We start from the raw sequence: 22,004 nt of genomic DNA, 5'->3' as shown, positions 1-22,004 counted from the left end.
CCTTTGCCTGCCAACAGACTCTCCCAATCAACTTCTGAAAGTTCCTGTCTAATACCATCAAAATTGGCCTTTCCCCAATTTAGAATTTTAACTTTTGGGCCAGACCTATCATTCTCCATAGCTATCTTAAAACTAATGGAATTATGATCACTGGTCCCAAAGTGATCCCTCACTAACACTTCTGTCACCTGCCCTTCCTTATTTCCCAAGAGGAAGTCAAGTTTTGCCCCCTCTCTAGTCAGGCCATCCACATACTGAATGAGAAATTCCTCCTGAATACACTCAACAAATTTCTCTCCATCCAAGCCCCTAATGCGATGGCTGTCCCAGTCAATGTTGGGAAAGTTAAAGTCCCCTACTATTACCACCCTATTTTTCTTGCAGCTGTCTGTAATCTTCTTACATATTTGCTCCTCAATTTCCCGTTGACTATTTGGGGGTCTGTAGTACAATCCTATCAAAGTGATCTCTCCCTTCTTATTTTTCAGTTCTACCCATATAGACTCAGTGGGCGAACCCTCGGATATATCCCCTCTCACTACTGCCGTGATGTTCTCCCTAATCAAGAACGCAACACCCCCTCCTCTCTTACCTCCTGCTCTATCTTTCCTATAGCATCTGTACCCTGGAACATTGAGCTGCCAGTCCTGCCCCTCCCTTAGCCATGTTTCAGTAATAGCTATAACATCCCAGTCCCATGTACCCATCCATGCCCCGAGTTCATCTACCTTGCCCATCAGACTTCTTGCATTGAAATAAATGCAGTTTAATCTAGACTTCCCTTGGTCTTTGCCCTGCTTTCTCAGACCATCTGTCCGGTCATGTTTTGTACACTTTCCCTTACTGCCTTTTGTTTCTGTCACCACTTTACTTCCCACTGACTTCCTGCATCGGTTCCCATCCCCCTGCCACATTAGTTTAAACCCTCCCCGACAGCACTAGCAAACACTCCCCCAAGGACATTGGTTCCAGTCCTGTCCAGATGCAGACCGTCCAATTTGTACTGGTCCCACCTCCCCCAGAACCGGTTCCAATGGCTCAGGAATTTGAATCCCTCCCTCTTGCACCATCTCTCAAGCCACGTATTCATCCTAGCTATCCTGTCATTCCTACTCTGACTAGCCCGTGGCACTGGTAGCAATCCTGAGATTACTACCTTTGAGGTCCTACTTTTTAGTTTAACTCCTAACTCCCTAAATTCAGCTTGTAGGACCTCATCCCGTTTTTTACCTATATCGTTGGTACCTACATGCACCACGACAACTGGCTGTTCACCCTCCCCCTCCAGAATGTCCTGCAGCCGCTCCGAGACATCCCTGACCCTTGCACCAGGGAGGCAACATACCATCCTGGAGTCTCGGTTGCGTCCGCAGAAACGCCCGTCTATTCCCCTTACAATCGAGTCCCCTATCACTATAGCTCTGCCGCTCTTTTTCCTGCCCTCCTGTGCAGCAGAGCCAGCCACGGTGCCATGAACCTGGCCACTGTCACCTTCCCCTGGTGAGCCATCTCCCCCAACAGTATCCAAAACGGTATACCTGTTTTGGAGGGAGATGACCGCAGGGGACCCCTGCACTGCCTTCCTACTCTTCCTCTGTCTGTTGGTCACCCATTCACTATCTCCCTCAGTAATTTTTATCTGTGGTGTGACCAACTCACTGAACGTGCTATCCATGGCTTCCTCAGCATCGCGGATGCTCCAAAGTGAGTCCATCCGCAGCTCCAGAGCCGTCAAGCGGTCAAACAGTAGCTGCAGCTGGACACACTTCCTGCAGGTGAAGGAACCAGGGACACAGGAAGGATCCCTGAATTCCCACATCCCACAAGAGGAACATGACACGGGTCTGGGATCTCCTGCCATGACTTAACCCTTAAGTTAGCTTGACAACTACAATGTCAAGAAAAAAAAAGGAAAGAAAGGTTAGAGAAAGGTAACCTCTACGCCTCCATTTATAAAGCCCAGGATCCCGTATGCTTTTTTAACTGCTTTCTCAACCTGCACTGCCCCCTTCAACGATTTGTGCACATATACTCCCCGATCTCTCTGTTCCTGTACCCCTTTTTAGAGTTGTGCCCTCTAGTTCATATTGCCTCTCCTCAATCTTCCTACCAAAATGTATCACTTTGCATTTTTCTGCGCTAAATTTCATCTGCCACATGTCCGCCCATGCCACCAGCCAGTCTATAAACTTTCAGAAGTACGTTTACACCTAGTTAACATACTGGTGGAAAATTACAGCAAGAACATTATGTTTTAGACAGATTACAAAACCCTCCTTTTTTGCATTAAGTATAAAGATTTTTCTGTGAAATATGAAAATCAGAACAAAAACTTCCTTTTAAAATCTGCTTGGCTGTCAGACAGTAAAGCTTGAAACATAACAATCATGAGTTTAATTTGGACCATTACCATTATCTGAACACTCAAACTCCAGCTTGCTTTTTGTTTCTATTAACATTTCATCAGTCATAAAAGCTTTTGGGCCCAAAATTCCTCTGGCAATTGCCCCAGGGAAATGGCAGAGACCTGGGGCTCGATTTTAAAACGGAACTGCGAGTGTGTTGGAGGCGAAGAAAATCGCAATTTCCAGGAGCAGGCTGAAATCACGGCTCCAACACGCCTAAGAACGCACACGACCCAGAGTCACCTGGGTGCACGCGCCGTTCCCGAACCCGAAAGTCCTGCCGGCAATTAAAGCTGGTGGGACGATATTTTAACAAGGAATTCAAGTACTTAAAGCTGCCTCAGCGTGTTTCCCGAGCTGTGTGAAACATGCCATGGGGAACTAGTTGTGTTTCAGCCGGCAGACTTTTGGAAATTTAAATCCCTGTTTGACAGATGGGGATAAAAGGTCAGTTATTGCAGTTCTCTCAGACAAACTTTTGGCTGGGAGTTCTTTGTGTTTAGACTGAAAATTCTTGGTTTCCATTCAAATTGTTCTGTTTCCACATTTACCAACTTTTCGGACCACCTCAAAACTGACACCATCAGGATGTGGGGCGTGATGGCTGCATTCACCAGCACATCCGAGGACAAGCAACATCACCGACCTCACCAGGCAGGGCATGCACATCCGCCACTTGTAGCTCCACAATACAGTGCTGCGCCACAGAAACGTGCACAAGAGCACAGAGGGAAACAACAGAGGGAGCGATGTCGCAGGAGGCACTACCCTCGTCAGAGGGTCGACAGACTGAGGCTAACTTCCTGGACCTCTCTGAGGAGCAGTGCAAACGGAGGCTGAGGGTGAGTCGGCAGGTGGTCGCAGACATCTGCAGCCTCCTTCACGCCAAGCTGCTCCCGGCTGGGCCTGGCGGCATCTCATTGCCCCTCGCTATTAAAGTGCCATTGCCCTCAACTTCTTCACCTCCAGATCATTCTAGGGTGCCACCGGTGACATCACCAGGGGGTCTCAGTTGTCCGCACAGAAGTGCATAAGGCAGGTCACCGATGGCTTGTTTCGCAGAGCCTCGCAATACGTCAACTTCCCCATGGATGACCTCAGCCAGACGGAGAGGGCAGTAGGATTCCACCCTGTGGCTGGCTTCCCATGTGTACAGGGTGCAATCAATTGCATATATATAGCAATCCAAACACTTCCACATGAGCCAAGACTGTTCATTAACAGAAAGGGGTATCACTCCATCAACGCTCAGCTCATTTGTGTCCACCACAAAAGATTTCTTCACGTGTGCACCAGATTCCCTGGCAGCTTCCCAGATTCATTCATTGAGGGAATCCAACATCTCGGGCCTCTTCCACACCCTTAAGGGCTGGCTCCTCGGGGACCAGGGATACCACCTGCACACATGGCTCATGACACCTCTGAGGAACCCCATCAGCGAGCAACACTGTTGATACAATGACAGCCACATCGTCAACAGGTCCATAATTGAACAAGCGATAGGACTGCTGAAGATGCGATTTCGGTGCTTCGATCGTTCTGGGGGAGCGCTTCAATACACACCAAGGAGTGTGGGTCGCATTATAGTGGCGTGTTGTGTCCTGCACAACATGGTGCAACAGAGAGCGGTACTGGTTGACGAGGCCCCATTCCCTCATCCACATTGAGGAGGAGCAGGAGGAGGAGGATGACGACAATGAACTCATGGGCAGAGCAGCAGCTCACCTGGCTGCTCGTGAGGCCAGAGAGTCACTCATATATGAACGGTTCTCGCAAGATCAGAAAGTGAAGAGTCCAGTCCTCTCACCACCTGGAAAGAGCAGCGCCATCACCAGCACCCACCCCCTGCACAAAGTGCTGCAACTACACATACACCCACTGTAGTGGCCCACTGGGTGGCATCACCGCGGGTACTGGTCGAGAGGGAAGCAACGGGTGAGATGTGGGAGCGCTTTGAGTGGGGTCCCCACTTCCATGTCCCCTTTTGCTATCATCTCTCTCCTGGACCAGGCCCACAGCACTCCTACCACTCTGCTGGAGAACAGTTAGGAGGACATGTATGATTCATTGGAAACCCAGTTGTATAGTTTCTTTCTGCCTGTTTAAGGCGGCAGAATGTTGTTCACCACGCGTCCGAACGGCCATTGTCAGGGCCTAAATGGACTCATTTGTGAGCCGTGCTTGAAACGCGATGGAGGCTAGCCTTCTCTCCATCGCAGACATTCCCGCACTTACTTGTGACACTATCTCAGGGATTCCCTCCCGTACCTGTGCCACTATTCCACTAATGCAGGAGTTGGACTCCTCCCATCCTCTGCGCTATTGTGGACAGTGTGCGTGACACCTGTTCCAGTACCTCACAAATGTGCTGCTGTCCCTGGATCATTCTCCTTTTAAAGGATGGCCCCCGGGGTTCACATCTATGTCCAGCTGAACAGAGCCTGGAGAGGAGTGCGCCCACCGACGAGGACTCTCCACAGCTGCCCCTGCCACCAGTGTCTGCTCGTGCTCACTTGTGTGTGGTGACTCACCGGGTGCCAACCCAACTGACTGACTACTATGACCCACCGAGTTGTGAGTATCTGCGCTAGTGGATGGCTCACTAAGATGTGACGGTGCACCCTCAGGAGCCGGGAGCTTGTCCGAGGAATCGCCCTCTGCCGTCACTACGGTCGTTGAAGGCCCTATAAGAGAACAGAAGGCAATATTAAGCATAATTACAGACGTGTCAAGTTGCGATGAGCATACTGAGGTATTCAACATGCCAAGCATTGCTAACATCAATTCGTATTGTGTGTGATGAATGTTAAAGTTGTGTCACCAGACGTTTATGGGGTGCCAGTCTCCGGCGGACAGGTAATCGAGAATGCGGCTGATCTGCAGAGCCTCCTCCTCCGCGTCTGTGAGGACCGCTATTTATTGTGGCCCCCCCTCCAGTCCTTGCCCTCTCACGTGCATTTTGCGCTCTCTCCTGGAAGGGGAGAAAGTACAGACGTGTGAGTGAGTGATGGTGAAGTGGCCAACCGATGAATACATTGCTTTGGGAGAGGCTGACCATGAAAGAGGTGCATCAGAGGGTGAGTATGATACAGAGACATCACATTGGATCAGGATTGGGGTGAGTGGTGATGGTCGGGTCACAAATGGGGAGGTGAGGAAGTGAAGGTAAGTTGAGGATGAGCCTTAAGTGGGTGTGAGGAGTGATGTGATGGAGTAGTCTTGGCAGTCCAGAATGAGTTTGGTGGTGGTTGGGAGTGGGGGGAAAAAAAAATGTGCAACACGGGAATGCAGGAGAATCAGTAAGTGTACTCACTTTTGCTGACCTAGTTAGGTCATTGAAACGCTTCCTGCACTGGACCCAAGTGCGGCAGATGTTGCTACTGCTGGTGACCTCTTCTGCCACCTCGAGCCAGGCCTTCTTGGTGGCAGAGGCAGGGCACTTCCACCTGTCGGCCGTGTAAAATAGCTCCCCCCTCCTCCTCCTCCTCACCCTGGCCAGTTGCAGCTGTGGTGAGGCATCGCTGAATCTTGGAGCAGCCTTGCCCCTGTGCTGCTCCATTGGGTCTTCTTGCTCTTTGCTCCAGCAAAATCCATTGGAGCAACGGCCCTTTAATTCTAGACGCTCCAGCTGGCAGCCTGTCATGAGGGTGCCCACTGCGCAGCTTTCGGACAGCAAACCCGGAAACAAGATTAAGGGGCACCAATTAAGTCGCAATCGCGTGGGGGACAGTAAGTTTTTATTATTCGGATTTCCCACGTGCCGATTGATCCCCTCCCTCCCCACCACGCTGCCATCCGCCGCCCTTTTAAAATCGAGCCCCTGGTTATGCAGGCTCTCCACAATTTCCAGGAGTTTCTTTAGTGCTTTGTAAGGGATGGAATTTCTGTCTAACTCCTACAAGGCAAATGAACAAGGCTTACCTGCTGCCAAAGTTACCTATTACAGTAGCTCATCCTACTTCCAAAAATCCCTCAGCATTTCCTGACCAGGGCTGACCCTGGTCTAATACAATGAATGAAGTGTAAACTATCCATGAGCCTCATTGCATTTACTTCCAAGTATTGTGAAATGTGTACCACAACATGTATGAAATCATGTCCTTCAGAGCATACAACCTTCAATGTTACCTCCTGAGTCCCCCAAGGATCCAACCTTAGCTGCCTCCTCTTCCTCATCTACATGCTACCCCTTGGGGTCAGCTTCCACATATACACTGATGACACCCAGCTCTACCTCTCCACTTTCGACCCTTCCACTGCCTCGGTGTTGTCAGACTGTTTCTTCAACACCTGGTCTCGGATGAGCAGTAACTTCCTCCAGCTAAACATTGGGAAGACGCAAAGAAATCCAAACTCTGGTGACCGACTCCAATGCACTCAATGGCCACTGTCTGAGGCTGAACCAGATTGTTCCTGGGCATCCTGTTTGACCCCAAGATAAGCTTCAAATTTAATACTCTCTCCATCACAAGAAGAGTACCTATCTCTGCCTCCATAATATCATCTACGTCTGACCCTGCTTTAGCCCATCTGCCACAAACTCCAATGCCTTTGTCATCTCCAAACTCAATTACTCTCCTAGTCTCCAGAAAATTTATCACATGCAAAACTCTGCAGCCTATATCCTTTCCCATACCAAGTCCTGCTCATCCATCACCCCCATCTTTGCTGGCCTAGATCGGCTCCCAGTCCCCCCAATGCCTCATTTAAAATTCTCATCCTTATGATTAAATCTCTCCATGCTCTCACACCTCCCCATGTCCAGCCCTACAAACCCCTCGCCCTGTAGTACCCGTTTCTATGAATCCGACCTCTTGTGGATCCCTCTTTCCCTTTACCCAATCATTGATGGCTGTGCCTTCAGCTGCCTGGGTTACACTCTGGAATTTCCTCCCTCAACTGCTCTGCCTCTCCTCCTCCTTAAAACCCACTTCTTATGACTAAGCTCTTGGTCACACCTCAATCTCTCTCTTTGGCTTGGCATCATTTTCCCTTATGCCTTTGTGAAGCATCTTGGGGTGTTTTTCTATGTCAAAGGTGCTATATAAATGAAAATCATTGTATAAAATAAAGTTGCAAACCCCCCCCCCCCCACCTAAAAATGAGTCTAACAACCTGTAAAGTTTATAACCGCAATACCTGTCTATATTTGTATAGTAATTTTAGAACTTTTGTGTTTTTTTTTTTAAGAACGGAACATTCCTCTTGCTTTTAGTGGGAGAATATTAATATCGTGATTTTGCCATTAACAGTCCAAAGGGAGTAGCTGCAGGCTTGCTCCCATTATACTGGACTGCCAGAAGCTCAGCAACACTCAATATAGCAACACTTATATTCAGTTTACTGGTACGCTAGCACCAAGCTGCAACTCCAAAGTAAACTTCTGAAATACCTGAAACATTAACTTATATATGTTCTCTTCATAGAGGCTGACTTACCTGTTGTGTGTTTCCAACTTTTTCTGTTTTAATTTCAAATTTCCAATTGCAGCTTTTTTGTTTGATTTCTAAAGTAAACTTGCCAGAAACTGTCAGCAGCTGAAAAGATCCACTAAGCCCAATATAAAAGCAGCTAATGTGATAAAGGATTTGCTGTATCACCAACCTTACACATAAGCAAGATACAAATATCAAATTTTGCTATACCTAACCCAGGATGACCACAGCCTGACTAGTTGGGGAAGGAGGAAACAGCAAAAGAGGCCATTTTAGGTTGTTGCTATGATTTCATATCTGTAGATATTAAATATGCAAAAAAATTTCTAGGTTTTCTCAATTTTTTGACAAAGCATCTCCTTACAAGTCTGGCCTGGCTCAACTCCATTAATGCATGAATGGTGCTCATTAAAGGGACATGCTTGTTGAAAAATTAAAGAAAGCTGATAGTCAAAATAAGATTCAAAATAAGCTACGTGAGCATGATAATTCCGCAAGTTCTTGAAAATCAGTTCTCAAAAGTGGATTTAGTCATGTTCTTAATTGCAACAATAAACTTTAAAATCAAATCCATCGGTTTAATTGTTAAACTAAGACAATGGTAACCAAAAAAACATTAAATACAGAACGTACTTCACAGAAAATGACTTATCCATAATTTTGCCTGTGTCGTGGTCTATGAACGCAAGCTTGAGGCAACATAATGTAGGAGGGCCAACTTCATATTTTAGTCCAACAATTTTTAAAAATTCTTGATCCTATTTAAAACAGAAATAAGTTCAAAATCTCTCAATTGGATGAGTAAAGTTAGCATTCTAAAGTTCCGAGTAAATCCAGACAGCAGAAACAGTTATGGATTCAAAATATTCAAGCTCCAGCCAATACTCGCAATCCACAATACTGTTTTAGCTGGTTAATAGTCTAGGAACATTATACAGACACTCCTGCCATTAGTAAGCACATAATTTGAAATGCAAACTTTCAAAATAGCAACTTGTTCATTAAACAACAGGAAAGGAGCAAAACATATGTCAATTACAAATGATGACTTCCTCTAACGGCCTAATGGCTAAACACAACATTAAATCAAACAGAGCAGAAGGGCTCAGATTTGATCTCCATTCTCTGCTGAGTTTGTAATTTCAATCTGGGGTTTCGGGGTCGGGGGGTGTGGGAAGAGAAGACGGAAAAAGGGAAGAAAATAAAATTTAACAATGGTTCCCACTACTGATCACTATCCAGCAACCTGTGATGGAAACTATGCACATGGATATTAGGTGAGAACAACATTAGGCAGTGTAATGTCCTCTACAGCAAAACAGCCTATTGACACACACTCTGTCTAGGCTCACACAAGGATGGCCAGATGGGTGAGGTACCAGAATGGCTGCCACCATCTATAGAAGTGTGCCCCAGCAGAAGTCAGCACCTACAGTTGTGAAAATTAAAACATAAATGGTGTACCACAAGTTTAAAAACAAAAGTACACATAATTGTTTCCCTCAAAATGCCATTCACGACTGGCAACAGTAATGGAATGTCTGGATCCATTGATAGGTTTTTAGAAAGTAAAACTGATATTTATTAATATATTTTAACATCTAAAAACTGCACAGCTAAGTTTATAGTACCACTGTAATTTAACTATGGAAACTGCTCTAATTAGGTCATTAATTCTGAAAGTCAAATTTTAGTTCCATAAATTCATTGTTCAGTCTTACCCTAAGTTCCATCTTATGCCATGGCTGCTTGCGTGAGCTAATGGTATATATTTTAGCCTTTTTGACAGCTTCAACATAAGCTTCATGGCCTTGCCGAAAGAAGACAACCTGATGAAACAAATTCCTCCAAAATCAAAAAAAATTGAGATGCTTGGCATATGTTAAACACTACCAATAAAGATCCAAAGTGAATAATATTCAAATGTTATTAAAGAGACATAGCTATTTCTCATTCAATAAGATTAAGCACACTAAAAAATTTCCTGAGAATGAATATTCATCATAGATTATAATCTATTAATTCAGTGGAACACTTTCACGGTGTTACCATCATGATGGACATGGACAATTTCATTACAAAAAAGGGTTGGAAGGAATGCCACATCTATTTTTGAAAACATATTAATCTGGCAAAAACAAGTGTATGCACAATTAACGAAATTGTAGGAAAACAATTTTAACTGGGTGCAATACAAGTTTACTCATCAGGGTATTAGACTCCAGAGCTGCTGACAAGTATACTTGTACAGCAATCCTCTTCCTAGCTTGATGCATAGACTTGTTAGCAAAATTAAAGCCCATGGGATTAAAGGGACAGTGGCAGCATGGATACAAAATTGGCTGAGGGACAGAAAACAGAGAGAACATAAGAAAGCGGTGGTGAACAGTTGTTTTTCAGACTGGAGAGAAGTATACAGTGGTGTTCCCCAGGGGTCAATATTAAGACCATTGCTCTTTTTGATATATATTAATGACCTGGACTTGGGTATAATTTCAAAGTTTGCAGATGACACGAAACTCAGAAATGTAGTAAACAATGTGGAAGATAGCAACAGACTTCAGGTGGACATAGACAGACTGGTGAAATGGGCAGACATATGGCAGATGAAATTTAACACAGAAGTGTGAAATGATGCATTTTGGTAGGAAGAATGAGATGATGCAATATAAACTAAATGGTACAATTTTAAAGGAGGTGCAGGAACAGAGAGACCTGGGGGTGCACATACACAAATCTTTGAAGGTGGCAGGGCAAGTTGAGAAGGCTATTAAAAATGCATATGGGATCCTAGGCTTTATTAATAGAGGCATAGTGTGCAAAAGGAAGTTATGCTAAACCTTTACAAAACATTGGTTAGGCCTCAGCTGGAGTATTGTGTTCAATTCTGGGCACCACACTTCAGGAAGGATGTCAAGGGTATAGAAGAGATTTACTAGAATGATACCAGGGATGAAAGACTTGTTACATGGAGAGACTGGAGAAGCTGGGATTGTTCTTCTTAGAACAGAGAAGGTTAAAGGGAGATTTGATAGAGGTGTTCAAAATCATGAACGGTTTTGATAAGAATAAACAAGGGGCAACTGTTTTCAGAGGCAGAAGGGTCATGTTTCTTTTTTTAAAAACTCAGCGATTTGTAATGATCTGGAATGCACTGCCTGAAAGGTGGAAGTAGATTCAATAGCAACTTTCAAAAGGAATTAGGTAAATACTTGAAGGGAAAAAATTTAGAGCTATGGGGAAAGAGCAGGGGGATGGGACTAATTCGATAGCTCTTTCAATGAGCCGGCACAGGCATTATGGGCCGAATGGCCTCCTCCCGTGCTGTATGATTCTTTGATTAATATTAGTGAAGAGAAAGTACTAGAGAAATTAATGGACTAAAAGCCAACAAATCTGCTGGACCTGATGGGCTACATCCTAGGGTTCTAAAATAGGTGGCTGCAGAGATAGTGGACATGATGTGGAGCTGCCGGTGATGGACTGGGGTGGACAAATGTAAGGAATCTTACAACACCAGGTTATAGTCCAACAGTTTTATTTGAAAATCACAAGCTTTCGTTGGTTGTGATCTTCCAAAACTTCGTAGATTCTAGAACAGTCCCAGTAGATTGGAAGGTAGCAAAGACTGAGATCGATAGATTTTTGGACTCTCAGGGAATCAATGGATATGGGGACCGGCCGGGAAAGTGGAGCTGAGGTCGAAGATCAGCTATGATCTTGCTGAATGGCGGAGCAGGCTCGAGGGGCCGTATGGCCTACTCCTGCTCCTATTTCTTATGTTCTTGCCTACTATGATATTATGAGTGTTTCAACGGTTGAACTGGTCACATCTATGCAGATCATGTCAATCCTCCAAGTCTGTTTTTTTTTAAAAAAGACCTTTTTTAAAAAAAAAATATTGCTCAACGTGCAACCACCTCCAAAACAGACAGAAGCCAAGGGAAAGAACAAATTGAATATTTTAATAGCTAGCATTCAGTATTTTATGATACATTAATGGATCTTCAGTGATTTTGCTCATGTGCTAAGATAAGGCTGGGTTGTGTGTCTGGTGGGACTGGGTCTAGATGGAGGTTGCAGATTGGGGAACAGAACTGGGAGGATGGCAAGATGCAAGTTTACATGCAAGGACAGCAAGATGTGGCTAGTGCAGGAATTCGGCCTGGCTGTGAGTATTAATTGTATGATTTATAGCAATTAGTGTTAACTGTATTCAGGTGATGGAATCAATTGGGGACTCTCTTGTATCCTTTTTATAGGAGAGCTGAGCTAGGGTGTGGTGTGTATGTAAGGGGAATCTCTGAAGAGCTAAAGACCAGGCTCTAATATTCTATCCTTCACCACATGGCTATTCAATTTTAACAGTGAGTACAATGGAATCGGAGGTGGAATTAAATTGAGGCCTAGCCCTAATGTCAGGATAAGGCTGGGTCGTGATCGGGGCGGGGCGGGAGAAATGGGCAAAGAACGTGGCCAGTGGAGCTGCACGTTTTAGATCTCATGCAGAAATATTTTCAAGCACTCACACTAGTACAAAATCTGTCATTTAAAAAAACACGTATAGTACACACACTTGATATAAAATAGACAACAGCTTGCTTTTCCTAAGAAATTTTAATTGTAATTCCAAATAAATGATACGGAGAGCTAATTCTCAGAAAAACTTGACCAATTCTTGATAAAACATCTGAACAAATACATTTCACATCCAGGCAGGAAATACTTCTTTAAAGATGTTCAGCATACTAAAATTTGTATCGTGTCTGCCATTAATTAGACAACTGCAATAGCAATAAACACTTAAATACATTTTAAACAAACTGAAGAAATGGTGCCAAAGATGCCTGACACTTACTTTACCAAGTACATATTCCAGGCATTGGCCATCTCGAACAAAAGGCCCAACCACCGCCCCCAACCTTCAATGGCAGCACCATTGCTAAATCCCCCATTATTGACATCCTGTGGGTTACCACTGACCAGAAGCGTAACTCGACCAACTACATCAACACAGGCTGGGCACAGGCTGAGTACTCCGCAACAAGTGGCCCAAGTGCTGATCCCTCAAAATCTCTCCCCCCATTTACAAGACACAAGTCAGGAGTGTGATAGAATACTTACCACTTACCTGAATCGCTGCAGCGCAAATACTGTTGTGGGATTTGAACTCATATTCTCTGGATTATTAATCTAGGCCTCTGGATCACTAGTCCAGTAATTGTAGAGGCCTGGACTAATAATCCAGAGAATGCGAGTTCAAATCCCACATCAGTTTGAGAACCTGAATTTAGTTTTAAAAATCTGGAAATAAAATGCTGGTATCAGTAAGAGACCACAAAACTGTTAGATTGTCGTAAAAACCCAAATTAAATTGCAGGTCACTCAGCACAAGACTTTGGATCATAGGCAAGATGGATCTTCTGCTCCAGACAGCCAGATTTAATTATTTTATGTAAACAAAAAGAATCTCCATAAAATTCCCAGAGCCTTATTTACAACCTTTGGTCATTTCTTCATACGTAAACTTAGTGATCTCGTTATCAAAAGAAACCCAGCTGTATTATCATTTGTAACTGGATGCAAGCTTTCTTACCTCATCACCCATCTGTGGAACATAAGGTGACCTACGCGGTACAGTGTCTGTGATCCACCTCGTCGGATGCCATTCCTCTAAAATTGTACCTTCTCCAGTTGGCAGAGGATTTGGTCTCTGCATTGCAAAGAGGAAAACAAAATTATATAATTGCAGACATACACCATTTGTACATGGAACAATTCTCTCCCCAACTTAAAAATATTTATTTGCTGAAAATTATAGTTCCTTAGCAGTGATTGTAACAGATTATATATTGCCAATTAGAACTTTGCATAGCTATTAATGATATGGAAGCTAGACCAGTATCAACATTAATGATCCAATTTCAAGACCACATCAGTGCCAGCTATCTGCATTCTTGTTCCCTTTATTGCATGAAGCACACACTAATTTCTCCTCCTCCACCCAGTCTCATTCAAATGAGAGGTTAAGACAGTCTGAGCAGCATTACTGTAGCTGTGTTCAGGTGAAGAAAGGTGAACTCCTGTATAATACAACATTTTTGACAATCGCCCGAAGGCACTGACTTGTTCCATGGGCACAGATGCCCTTTGGAACCTTAACCAAGCAACTATTTGTCATGCAAAATCTTAGCCAGCAAGTGACAGGCGGCTAATTGACCACATCGCAGCCAATTCATCAGATCCTGAATTGTTCTGGTCTGTATGGTTCAGTGCAAAACGAGGAAGTACATTAACTCACTAAACAACCAGGAGAGATTTTTTTTTAAACCCACTCAATGTTTACTACTACCTTTCGTGGTCTTCCTTTGGGTTTCTTCAGCTTTTTATTCCACAGTTCTTTAGCTTTATCATCTTGTTCATCTTCTGAGCTGCTCACTATGCGTGGAGCACGCCGCCTGGTTGGTCTTTTGGGCGGTTGAAGGTTAATTCCTGCATTTGCTGTCCAATCTGAATACTCACTCGAAGAATCACTAAACAGAAACAAGAGGTAATTCAACTTCCATCCATGTCCATAGAGGAAATTATGTACATAATAGGTTTTATAAACATACAAATGACACTTTTAAATAGCTTTTCTTGCTTTTTATGAGAACTTAAATAGGATAGTAACGCAACAAAATGTTCCTCTAGCACTTAAAAGATGGATTAGCTACCTAGTAGGATCATCTTTGTTCCTTTAGTGATATGTATCTTCCAAACTTCCCAGGAGCAGAGCCCTGCTTTATAGGTTATGAATAAACCATGTACTGAGCTTGCACCTAGAAATGTTGCCATAATGTTGCAAATAGAAGGTACTAATCCAAGATTCTTATTTGTAACTTGTATAACCTATAATGCCTCACGATCTGAACGATTCTGCAGTTTTTTTTTGACCTGAAGATAATCACCACTTAACAATATTCCCACCACAAAAACATGCCCGTAAGAGTCCAAGGGATGGCTGGAGAATATAAGAGCAGGGAGGTTATGCTAGAACTGGATAAAACATTGGTTAGGCAAAAGCTTGAGTACTGCGTACAGTTCTGGTCACCACATTACAGGAAAGATGTGATTGCACTAGAGAAGGTACAGAGGACATTTACGAGGATGTTGCCAGGGCTGGAGAATTTTAGCTATGAGAAAAGATTGGATAGGCTGGGGTTGTTTTCTTTGGACAAAAGAAGCTATGGGGAGATTTAATTGAGATTTCGGAGCTGGAGCTGCGGGTGGATTCAGTGTGGAGCATCCGCGATGCTGAGACTATCATGGATAGCACGTTCAGTGAGGTGGTCACACCACAGGTAAAGATTACGCAGGCAGAAAGGAAATGGGTGACCGCCAGACAGAGTAAAGGGACTAGGCAGATAGAGCAGGAGTCCCCTGGGGCCATCTCCCTCTCAAACAGACATACCACTTTGGATACTGTTGGGGGAGATGGCTTATCAGGGGAAAGCAGCAAGAGCCAATTTCGGGGCACCACGGGTGGCTCTGCTGCACAGGAGGGGAGGAATAAGAGTGGCAGGGCTATAGCGATAGGGGATTCAATTGTAAGGGGAGCAGATAGGCGTGTCTGCGGCCGCAAACATGACTCCAGGATGGTACGTTGCCTCCCTGGTGCTAAGGTCAAGGATATCATGGAGCGGCTGCAGGGCATTCCGGAGGGGGAGGGTGAACAGCCAGTAGTCGTGGTCCATATCGGTACCAATGAAATAGATTTTAAAAAAAGGATGAGGTCCTGCAAGGTGAATTTAAGGAGTTAGGAGATAAATAAGAAAGCAGGACCTCAAAAGGTAGTGATCTCAGGATTACGACCAGTGCCACATGCTAGTGAGTATAGGAACAGGAGAATAGACCAGATGACTACATGGCTGCAGGTATGGTGTAGGAAGGAGGGATTTAGAATCCTGGGACATTGGGACCAGTTCTGGGGAAGGTGGGACCTGTACAAGCGGGACGGGTTACACCCGAGCAGGACCGGGACCAATGTCCTCGCGGGGCTGTTTGCTAGTGCTGTTGGGGAAGGTTTAAACTAGAATGGCAGGGGGATGGGAACCTGAGCAGGGAGACAGAGGAGGGGGAAACAAGGATAGAAACAAAAGACACAAAGGGAAGAAGCAATATTGGAAGGCAGAGAAAACAAGGGCGAAAAAACAAATAGGGCCATAGTGCAAAATAATACTAAGACGACTAGCAATCTTAACAAGACAAGTCTAAAGGCATTGTATCTTAATGCGCGGAGCATTCGCAATAAGGTAGATGAATTAACAACGCAGATAGATATTAACGGGTATGATACGGTTGTGATTACGGAGACATGGCTACAGGGTGACCAAGGATGGGAGATGAACATCCAGGAGTATTCAATATTTAGGAAGGACAGGCAAAAAGGGAAAGGAGGTGGGGTAGCGTTGTTAGTAAAGAAGGAAATCAATGCAATAGTGAGAAAGGATATTGGCTCGGAAAATCACGATGTGGAATCTGTATGGGTGGAGCTAAGAAACATCAAGGGGCAGAAAATGTTGGTGGGGGTTGTCTATAGGCCCCCAAAAAGTAGTGGAGATGTAGGGGAGGGCATTAAACAGGAAATCAGAGATGCATTCAAGAAGGGTACAACTATAATCATGGGTGATTTTAATTTACATATAGATTGGTCAAACCAAATTAGCAATAATACTGTGGGGGAGGAATTCCTGGAATGTGTACGTGATGGTTTTCTGGACCAATACGTTGAGGAACCAACTATAGAACAGGTGATCCTAGACTGGGTATTGTGCAATGAGAAAGGATTAATTAATAATCTTGTGCGGGTCCCTTAGGGAACAGCGACCATAACATGATACAATTCCTCATTAAGATGGAGAGGGAAGTAGTTGAATCCAAAACTATGGTCCTGAATCTAAATAAAGGAAATTACGAAAGTATGAGGTGCGAGTTGGCTATGATAGATTGGGGAACTTTGCTAAAAGGGATGACGGTGGATAGGCAATGGCTAACATTTAAAGAACGTGTGCAGGAATTACAACAATTATTCATTCCTGTCTGGCGCAATAAAACAGGAAAGGTGGCTCAACCGTGACTTACAAAAAAAATTAGGGATAGTATTAGATTCAAAGAGGAGACATATAAAATTGCCAGAAAAAGCGGCAAGCCTGAGGATTGGGAGCAGTTCAGAATTCAGCAAAGGGGAACAAAGAGATTGATTAAGAGGGGAACAAAGAGATTGATTAAGAGGGGAACAAAGAGAGTATGAGAGTAAACCAGCAGGGAACATAAAAACTGACAGTAAAAGCTTCTATAAATATGGCAAGAGAAAAAGATTAATGAGGACAAATGTAGGTCCCTTACAGTCAGAAATGGGGGAAATTAAAATGGGTAACAAAGAAATGGCAGAACAATTAAACACATACTTTGGTTCTGTCTTCAAAAAGGGCACAAATAACCTCCAGGAAATGTTAGAGAACCAAGGGTCTAGTGAGAGGGTGGAACTGAAGGAAACCAGTATTAGTTAAAAAAAAGTGCTAGGGAAATTAATGGGGCTAAAGGCTGACAAATTCCCAGGGCCTGATAATCTATATCCCAGAGTACTAAAGGAAGTAGCCCTGGAAATAGTGGATACATTGGTGATCATCTTCCAAAATTCTATAGTCTCGAACAGTTCCTACAGATTGGAGGGTGGCAAATGTAACCCCACTATTTAAAAACGGAGAGAGAAAAAAAACAGGGAATCACAGACCAGTTAGCCTAACATCAGTAGTGGGGAAAATGCTAGTCTATTATAAAGGATATGATAACAGAACACTTGGAAGGCGTTAACGGGATTGGACAAAGTCAGCATGGGTTTATGAAAGGGAAATCATGCTTAACAAATCTAATGGAGTTTTTTAAAGGAGATAACTGGTAGAATAGATAGGGGAGAACCAGTGGATGTGGTGTATTTGGATTTTCAGAAGGCTTTTGATAAGGTCCCACACAAGAGGTTAGTGTGCAAAATTAAAGCACATCGGATTGGGGGGAATATACTGGCATGGATTGAGAATTGGTTGACAGACAGGAAACAGAGAGTAGGAATAAACGGGTCTTTTTCCGGGTGGCAGGCAGTGACTAGTGGGGTACTGCAGGGATCAGTGCTTGGGCCCCAGCTATTCACAATATATATCAATGATTTGGATGAGGGAACTAAGTGTAACATTTCCAAGTTTGCAGACAACATAAAGCTGGAGTGGAATGTGAGCTGTGAGGATGCAAGGAGGCTCCAATGTGATTTGGACAATTTGGGAGAGCGGCCAAGAACATGGCAGATGCTGTATAACGTGGATAAATGTGAGGTTATCCACTTTGGTTGTAAAAACAGAAAGACAGATTATTATCTGAACGGGTGATAGATTGTGAAAAGGGGAGGTGCAACGAGACCTGGGTGTCCTTGTGCACCAGTCGCTGAAAGCGTGCATTCAGGTGCAGCAAGCAGTTAGGAAGGCGAATGGTATGTTGGCCTTCATTGCAAGAGGATGTGAGTACAGGAACAGGGATGTCTTACTGCAGTTGTACAGAGCTTTGGTGAGACCACATCTGGAATATTGTGTGCAGTTTTGGTCTCCTTATCTGAGGAAGGATGTCCTTGCCACGGAGGGAGTGCAACGAAGGTTTACCAGACTGGTTCTTGGGATGGCAGGACTAATGTACGAGGAGAGATTGGGTCGACTAGGCCAATATTCACTAGAGTTTCGAAGAATGAGAGATGATCTCATTGAAACATATAAAATTCTAATAGGACTAGACAGACTAGATGCAGGGAGGATGTTAACTATGACTGGGGAGTCCAGAACTAGGGGTCACAATCTCAGGATATGGGGTATGCCATTTAGAACCAAGATGAGGAGAAATTTCTTCACTCAGAGGGTGGTTGAAATCTATGGAATTCTCTACCACAGAAGGCAGTGGAGGCCAAGTCATTAGATGTATTCAAGAAGGAGATAGATATATTTCTTAATGCTAAAGGGATCAAGGGATATGGGGAAAAAGCGGGAACAGGATACTGAGTTAGACGATCAGCCATGATCATTTTGAATGGCTTACGCTTGCTCCTATTTTCTATGTTTCTACGAGATATATAAAATTATGACAGGACTAGATAGAGTGGATAGGGAGGACCTATTTCCCTTAGCAGAGGTGTCAGTGACCGGGGGCATAGATTTGAAGTAATTGGTAGAAGGAATGAAGGGGATTGGAGGAGAAATTTTCTCACCCAGAGGGAGGTGGGGGTCTGGAACTGCCTGAAAGGGTGGTAGAGGCAGATACCCTCAACTCATTTAAAAAGTACTTCGATGTGCACTTGAAGTGCCGTAATCTACAGGGCTACGGACCAAGTGCTGGAAAGTGGGATTAAGCTGGATAGCTCTTTTTTGGCCGGCACGGACACGATGGGCCGAAAGGCCTCCTCCTGTTCCGCAACTTTGTGATTCCATGGAGAATGCACGTTATTTGAAGAATAGAGTTTACATTACTAGATAAGTCATCTTTCACATTCCCTACGAACATACATATATCAGTGATCTGGATGAAAGCGTTAGCAAGTGTCTGCAAGTTTACATATGTGCTGGTGTCAGAACCCTCAAGGAGAAGTAAAGATTACAATCTGATATAGTTGCGATGAGGGCATCTGGCAAATTACATTTAATATTGACAAATGTAATGTAGGGCTAATGCCAAGCATGTACAGACCATGCTGGGCTCTAAATTAAAATCTGTTGAAAGGAAAAGAGACCTGGGTTTTATAGTGCTCGAGTCTCTAAAGGTCCACAACCAGTGCCAAGAGGCTACAGCGACATCAAATAGGTTATTAGGATATATAGCTAGCACAATACAATATAAAACCACCACAGTGTCCTTGTACAAGACCTTAATTAGGCCCCATCTAGAATGTTGTGTTCAGTTCTGGTCCCCTCACTTGGTGGTAGATAGAGGTCCTAGAAAAGGTTCAGAGGAGGCCCCTAGATTAATACCCCTAGTTTAAAAAACTCTTAGCTATCACAACAGGCTCAAGGAGATGGGTCAACATTGGCAAATACCTCACTGTAAAATCCTATACAAATTAATACATCACTACCACTTTTAAATTTTTGTTATTTTTAAATAGCCAATCAACCTTTATGCCATATTTGGGATATGTCATACATCTGAAAACCCACATTTTTCTCAGTTAGTAAAACCTCAGACCCAAAACCTTAAATATTTGCCACGACACAAAATGCATACTTAAATATTATTCATGTGTTGACTAGTTTGACTCAACAGAACAGCCAACTACAGTGCCATGACATTTTCTTATGTTACAAACACAGTTGTAGTACTTATTGCCCACATTAAGCAGCAGACATTCAGAAGGGGGCAGTAAACAGGCTGATTTCTCAGAGGTTTTACAATACATTTTTCCTTAGTATTAACATTGCAGGGCACTCTTGAATTCCAAGTGCCAATCCTGAAAGCTTTGAGGCAATACCTGAACAGTACTAAGTCCCGTTGTCAATCCCTGCCTATTTCTAAATCTAATTTATGACAGCAAATGCAAACTTAAAACAAAGTCTGTACTTTACGGCATTAACATTTCAGATTATATCCATAAATACATTTGAATTATTTTCCATATTACCTAGAGCCATTACTTTCACTCTGCCACTCCTCTGAAGAGCCTCCACTGCCCTCTGCTGAATTACTTTCCTATATTTAAAAAGAGACACATCATTAAGTATTGCTTCATTATTTGGCTGCAAATCTGAAATACATTGCATAAATTTTTCCTTTCCAGAGTCTTGCAAGATATTCATCTTCATAAACAGAGATGACAGGCTGTAGATCTGCTTTATAACAGACCCAACTTCCTCCACTCCAGTCTGCCACCTGCAAACGACATAAGCAGTTCCATTGGTCTGTTTAGTGACTGTTCAACCCTTGTCCTCATCAATCCCAATGGGATAACAACCAGTTTCATGACCTCAAATCCAAGGATCGGAGGCTTTAGCACACATTACTCACGACTGGCCAGGTTGTCCACTGCCAGATATGGCTTGACACTTCCTGCTTCGTTATCTCATCCTCTATGTGGCCAAAACCTATTACTCCAGGAGGGAAAGGATGAAGACAAATCACCCCTCACTATAAACCACTTTCACTAACCTACCTCCACCACTAACTTGATCTTCATCTGAAACCGGATGCAAGGTATACACAATTGCTTCCCCTTCAAAACACACCCATCAGTGTATTCACCAATGTTCACTGGCACCCTGTCATACAGACTTCAAAATCCTTTCCATGGGTGCACTCCACACTATCTCTACAAACTTCTCTGGCCCTACACACCAGCATGCACCTCCGACAGGCAGTACCTTATTTACACTACCTGGCTGGAACTGCACTGCCCAGCAGTTAAAAGTTCAAATGCTGAGAGCACACAGGCATTTGTACTATCTGACCATATAAATGTTTAAAAAGTGAACAGGGATCTTAGGGACTCTCTAAGGACTTTTCAAAGCCACATTTGACGCAGTACTAGAGTTACACTCCACATGGTGTCAAATGCAAGACTACCTCCTCTAGGGAGCCTCACGCCACTTCTCTCTCTCAAATAAGGTCAGGGCCTTTTTCCAAAGTTATAGTACAACTTCACTGTCACTGCACAATGAAAACAGTTTCCCAGCTATGATCAAAGAATTAGTTCTAAAACTACCTAATTCCTTTTGTATTTGCTTAATCTAAATGTAGAACTCTAATATACCAAACCATTTCCACATTAAAATCATACAGAATTCCTAAATTATGGGAAAAATTGTTCTGAGTTACCTGTGATTTTAAACAACAAAATTAGCTCACTAGTCTTGCTCTATTCACTGCCAAATATCCACTGACAAACAGCAGCACATTTTACATGTCGGATTTCTTCTGCCGAAATAAAGGCAGGCTTGTTGAGTGAATTATTAAATTGTCTGAGATACAAATATTTTTAACATTTTAACATGTCAGAAATTCTGATGCAAACATTTCATGTCAAGTCAAATATACATTAATCAGCATTCAATTGTATTTCATAATTTCCATCTTATTCTCAGTTTTCTGATCTGGTCTTTTC

The 22,004-nt window shown here is 43.6% G+C and overlaps 1 protein-coding gene across 1 annotated transcript in view; it reads right to left on the bottom strand.

Moving 5' to 3' along the window:
- Positions 1–22,004, bottom strand: part of LOC137327453 (bromodomain and WD repeat-containing protein 1-like) — a 139,787-nt gene that overhangs the window by 45,942 nt on the left and 71,841 nt on the right. Inside the window, exons 22-26 of the mRNA XM_067993293.1 lie at positions 20,529–20,596; positions 14,193–14,373; positions 13,437–13,553; positions 9,562–9,669; positions 8,474–8,598 (exon numbers count right to left, since the gene is read on the bottom strand). Of these exons, the coding sequence (XP_067849394.1) occupies positions 8,474–8,598; positions 9,562–9,669; positions 13,437–13,553; positions 14,193–14,373; positions 20,529–20,596 (599 nt within the window). The remainder of the gene's footprint in view (positions 1–8,473; positions 8,599–9,561; positions 9,670–13,436; positions 13,554–14,192; positions 14,374–20,528; positions 20,597–22,004) is intronic.

Source organism: Heptranchias perlo, chromosome 11 (genome assembly GCF_035084215.1).
Source record: "Heptranchias perlo isolate sHepPer1 chromosome 11, sHepPer1.hap1, whole genome shotgun sequence".
In the NCBI taxonomy this organism is placed as follows: Eukaryota; Metazoa; Chordata; class Chondrichthyes; order Hexanchiformes; family Hexanchidae; genus Heptranchias; species Heptranchias perlo.
The sequence above is the reverse complement of the archived record's forward strand: the minus strand, read 5'-3'. Positions and strand labels throughout refer to the sequence as shown.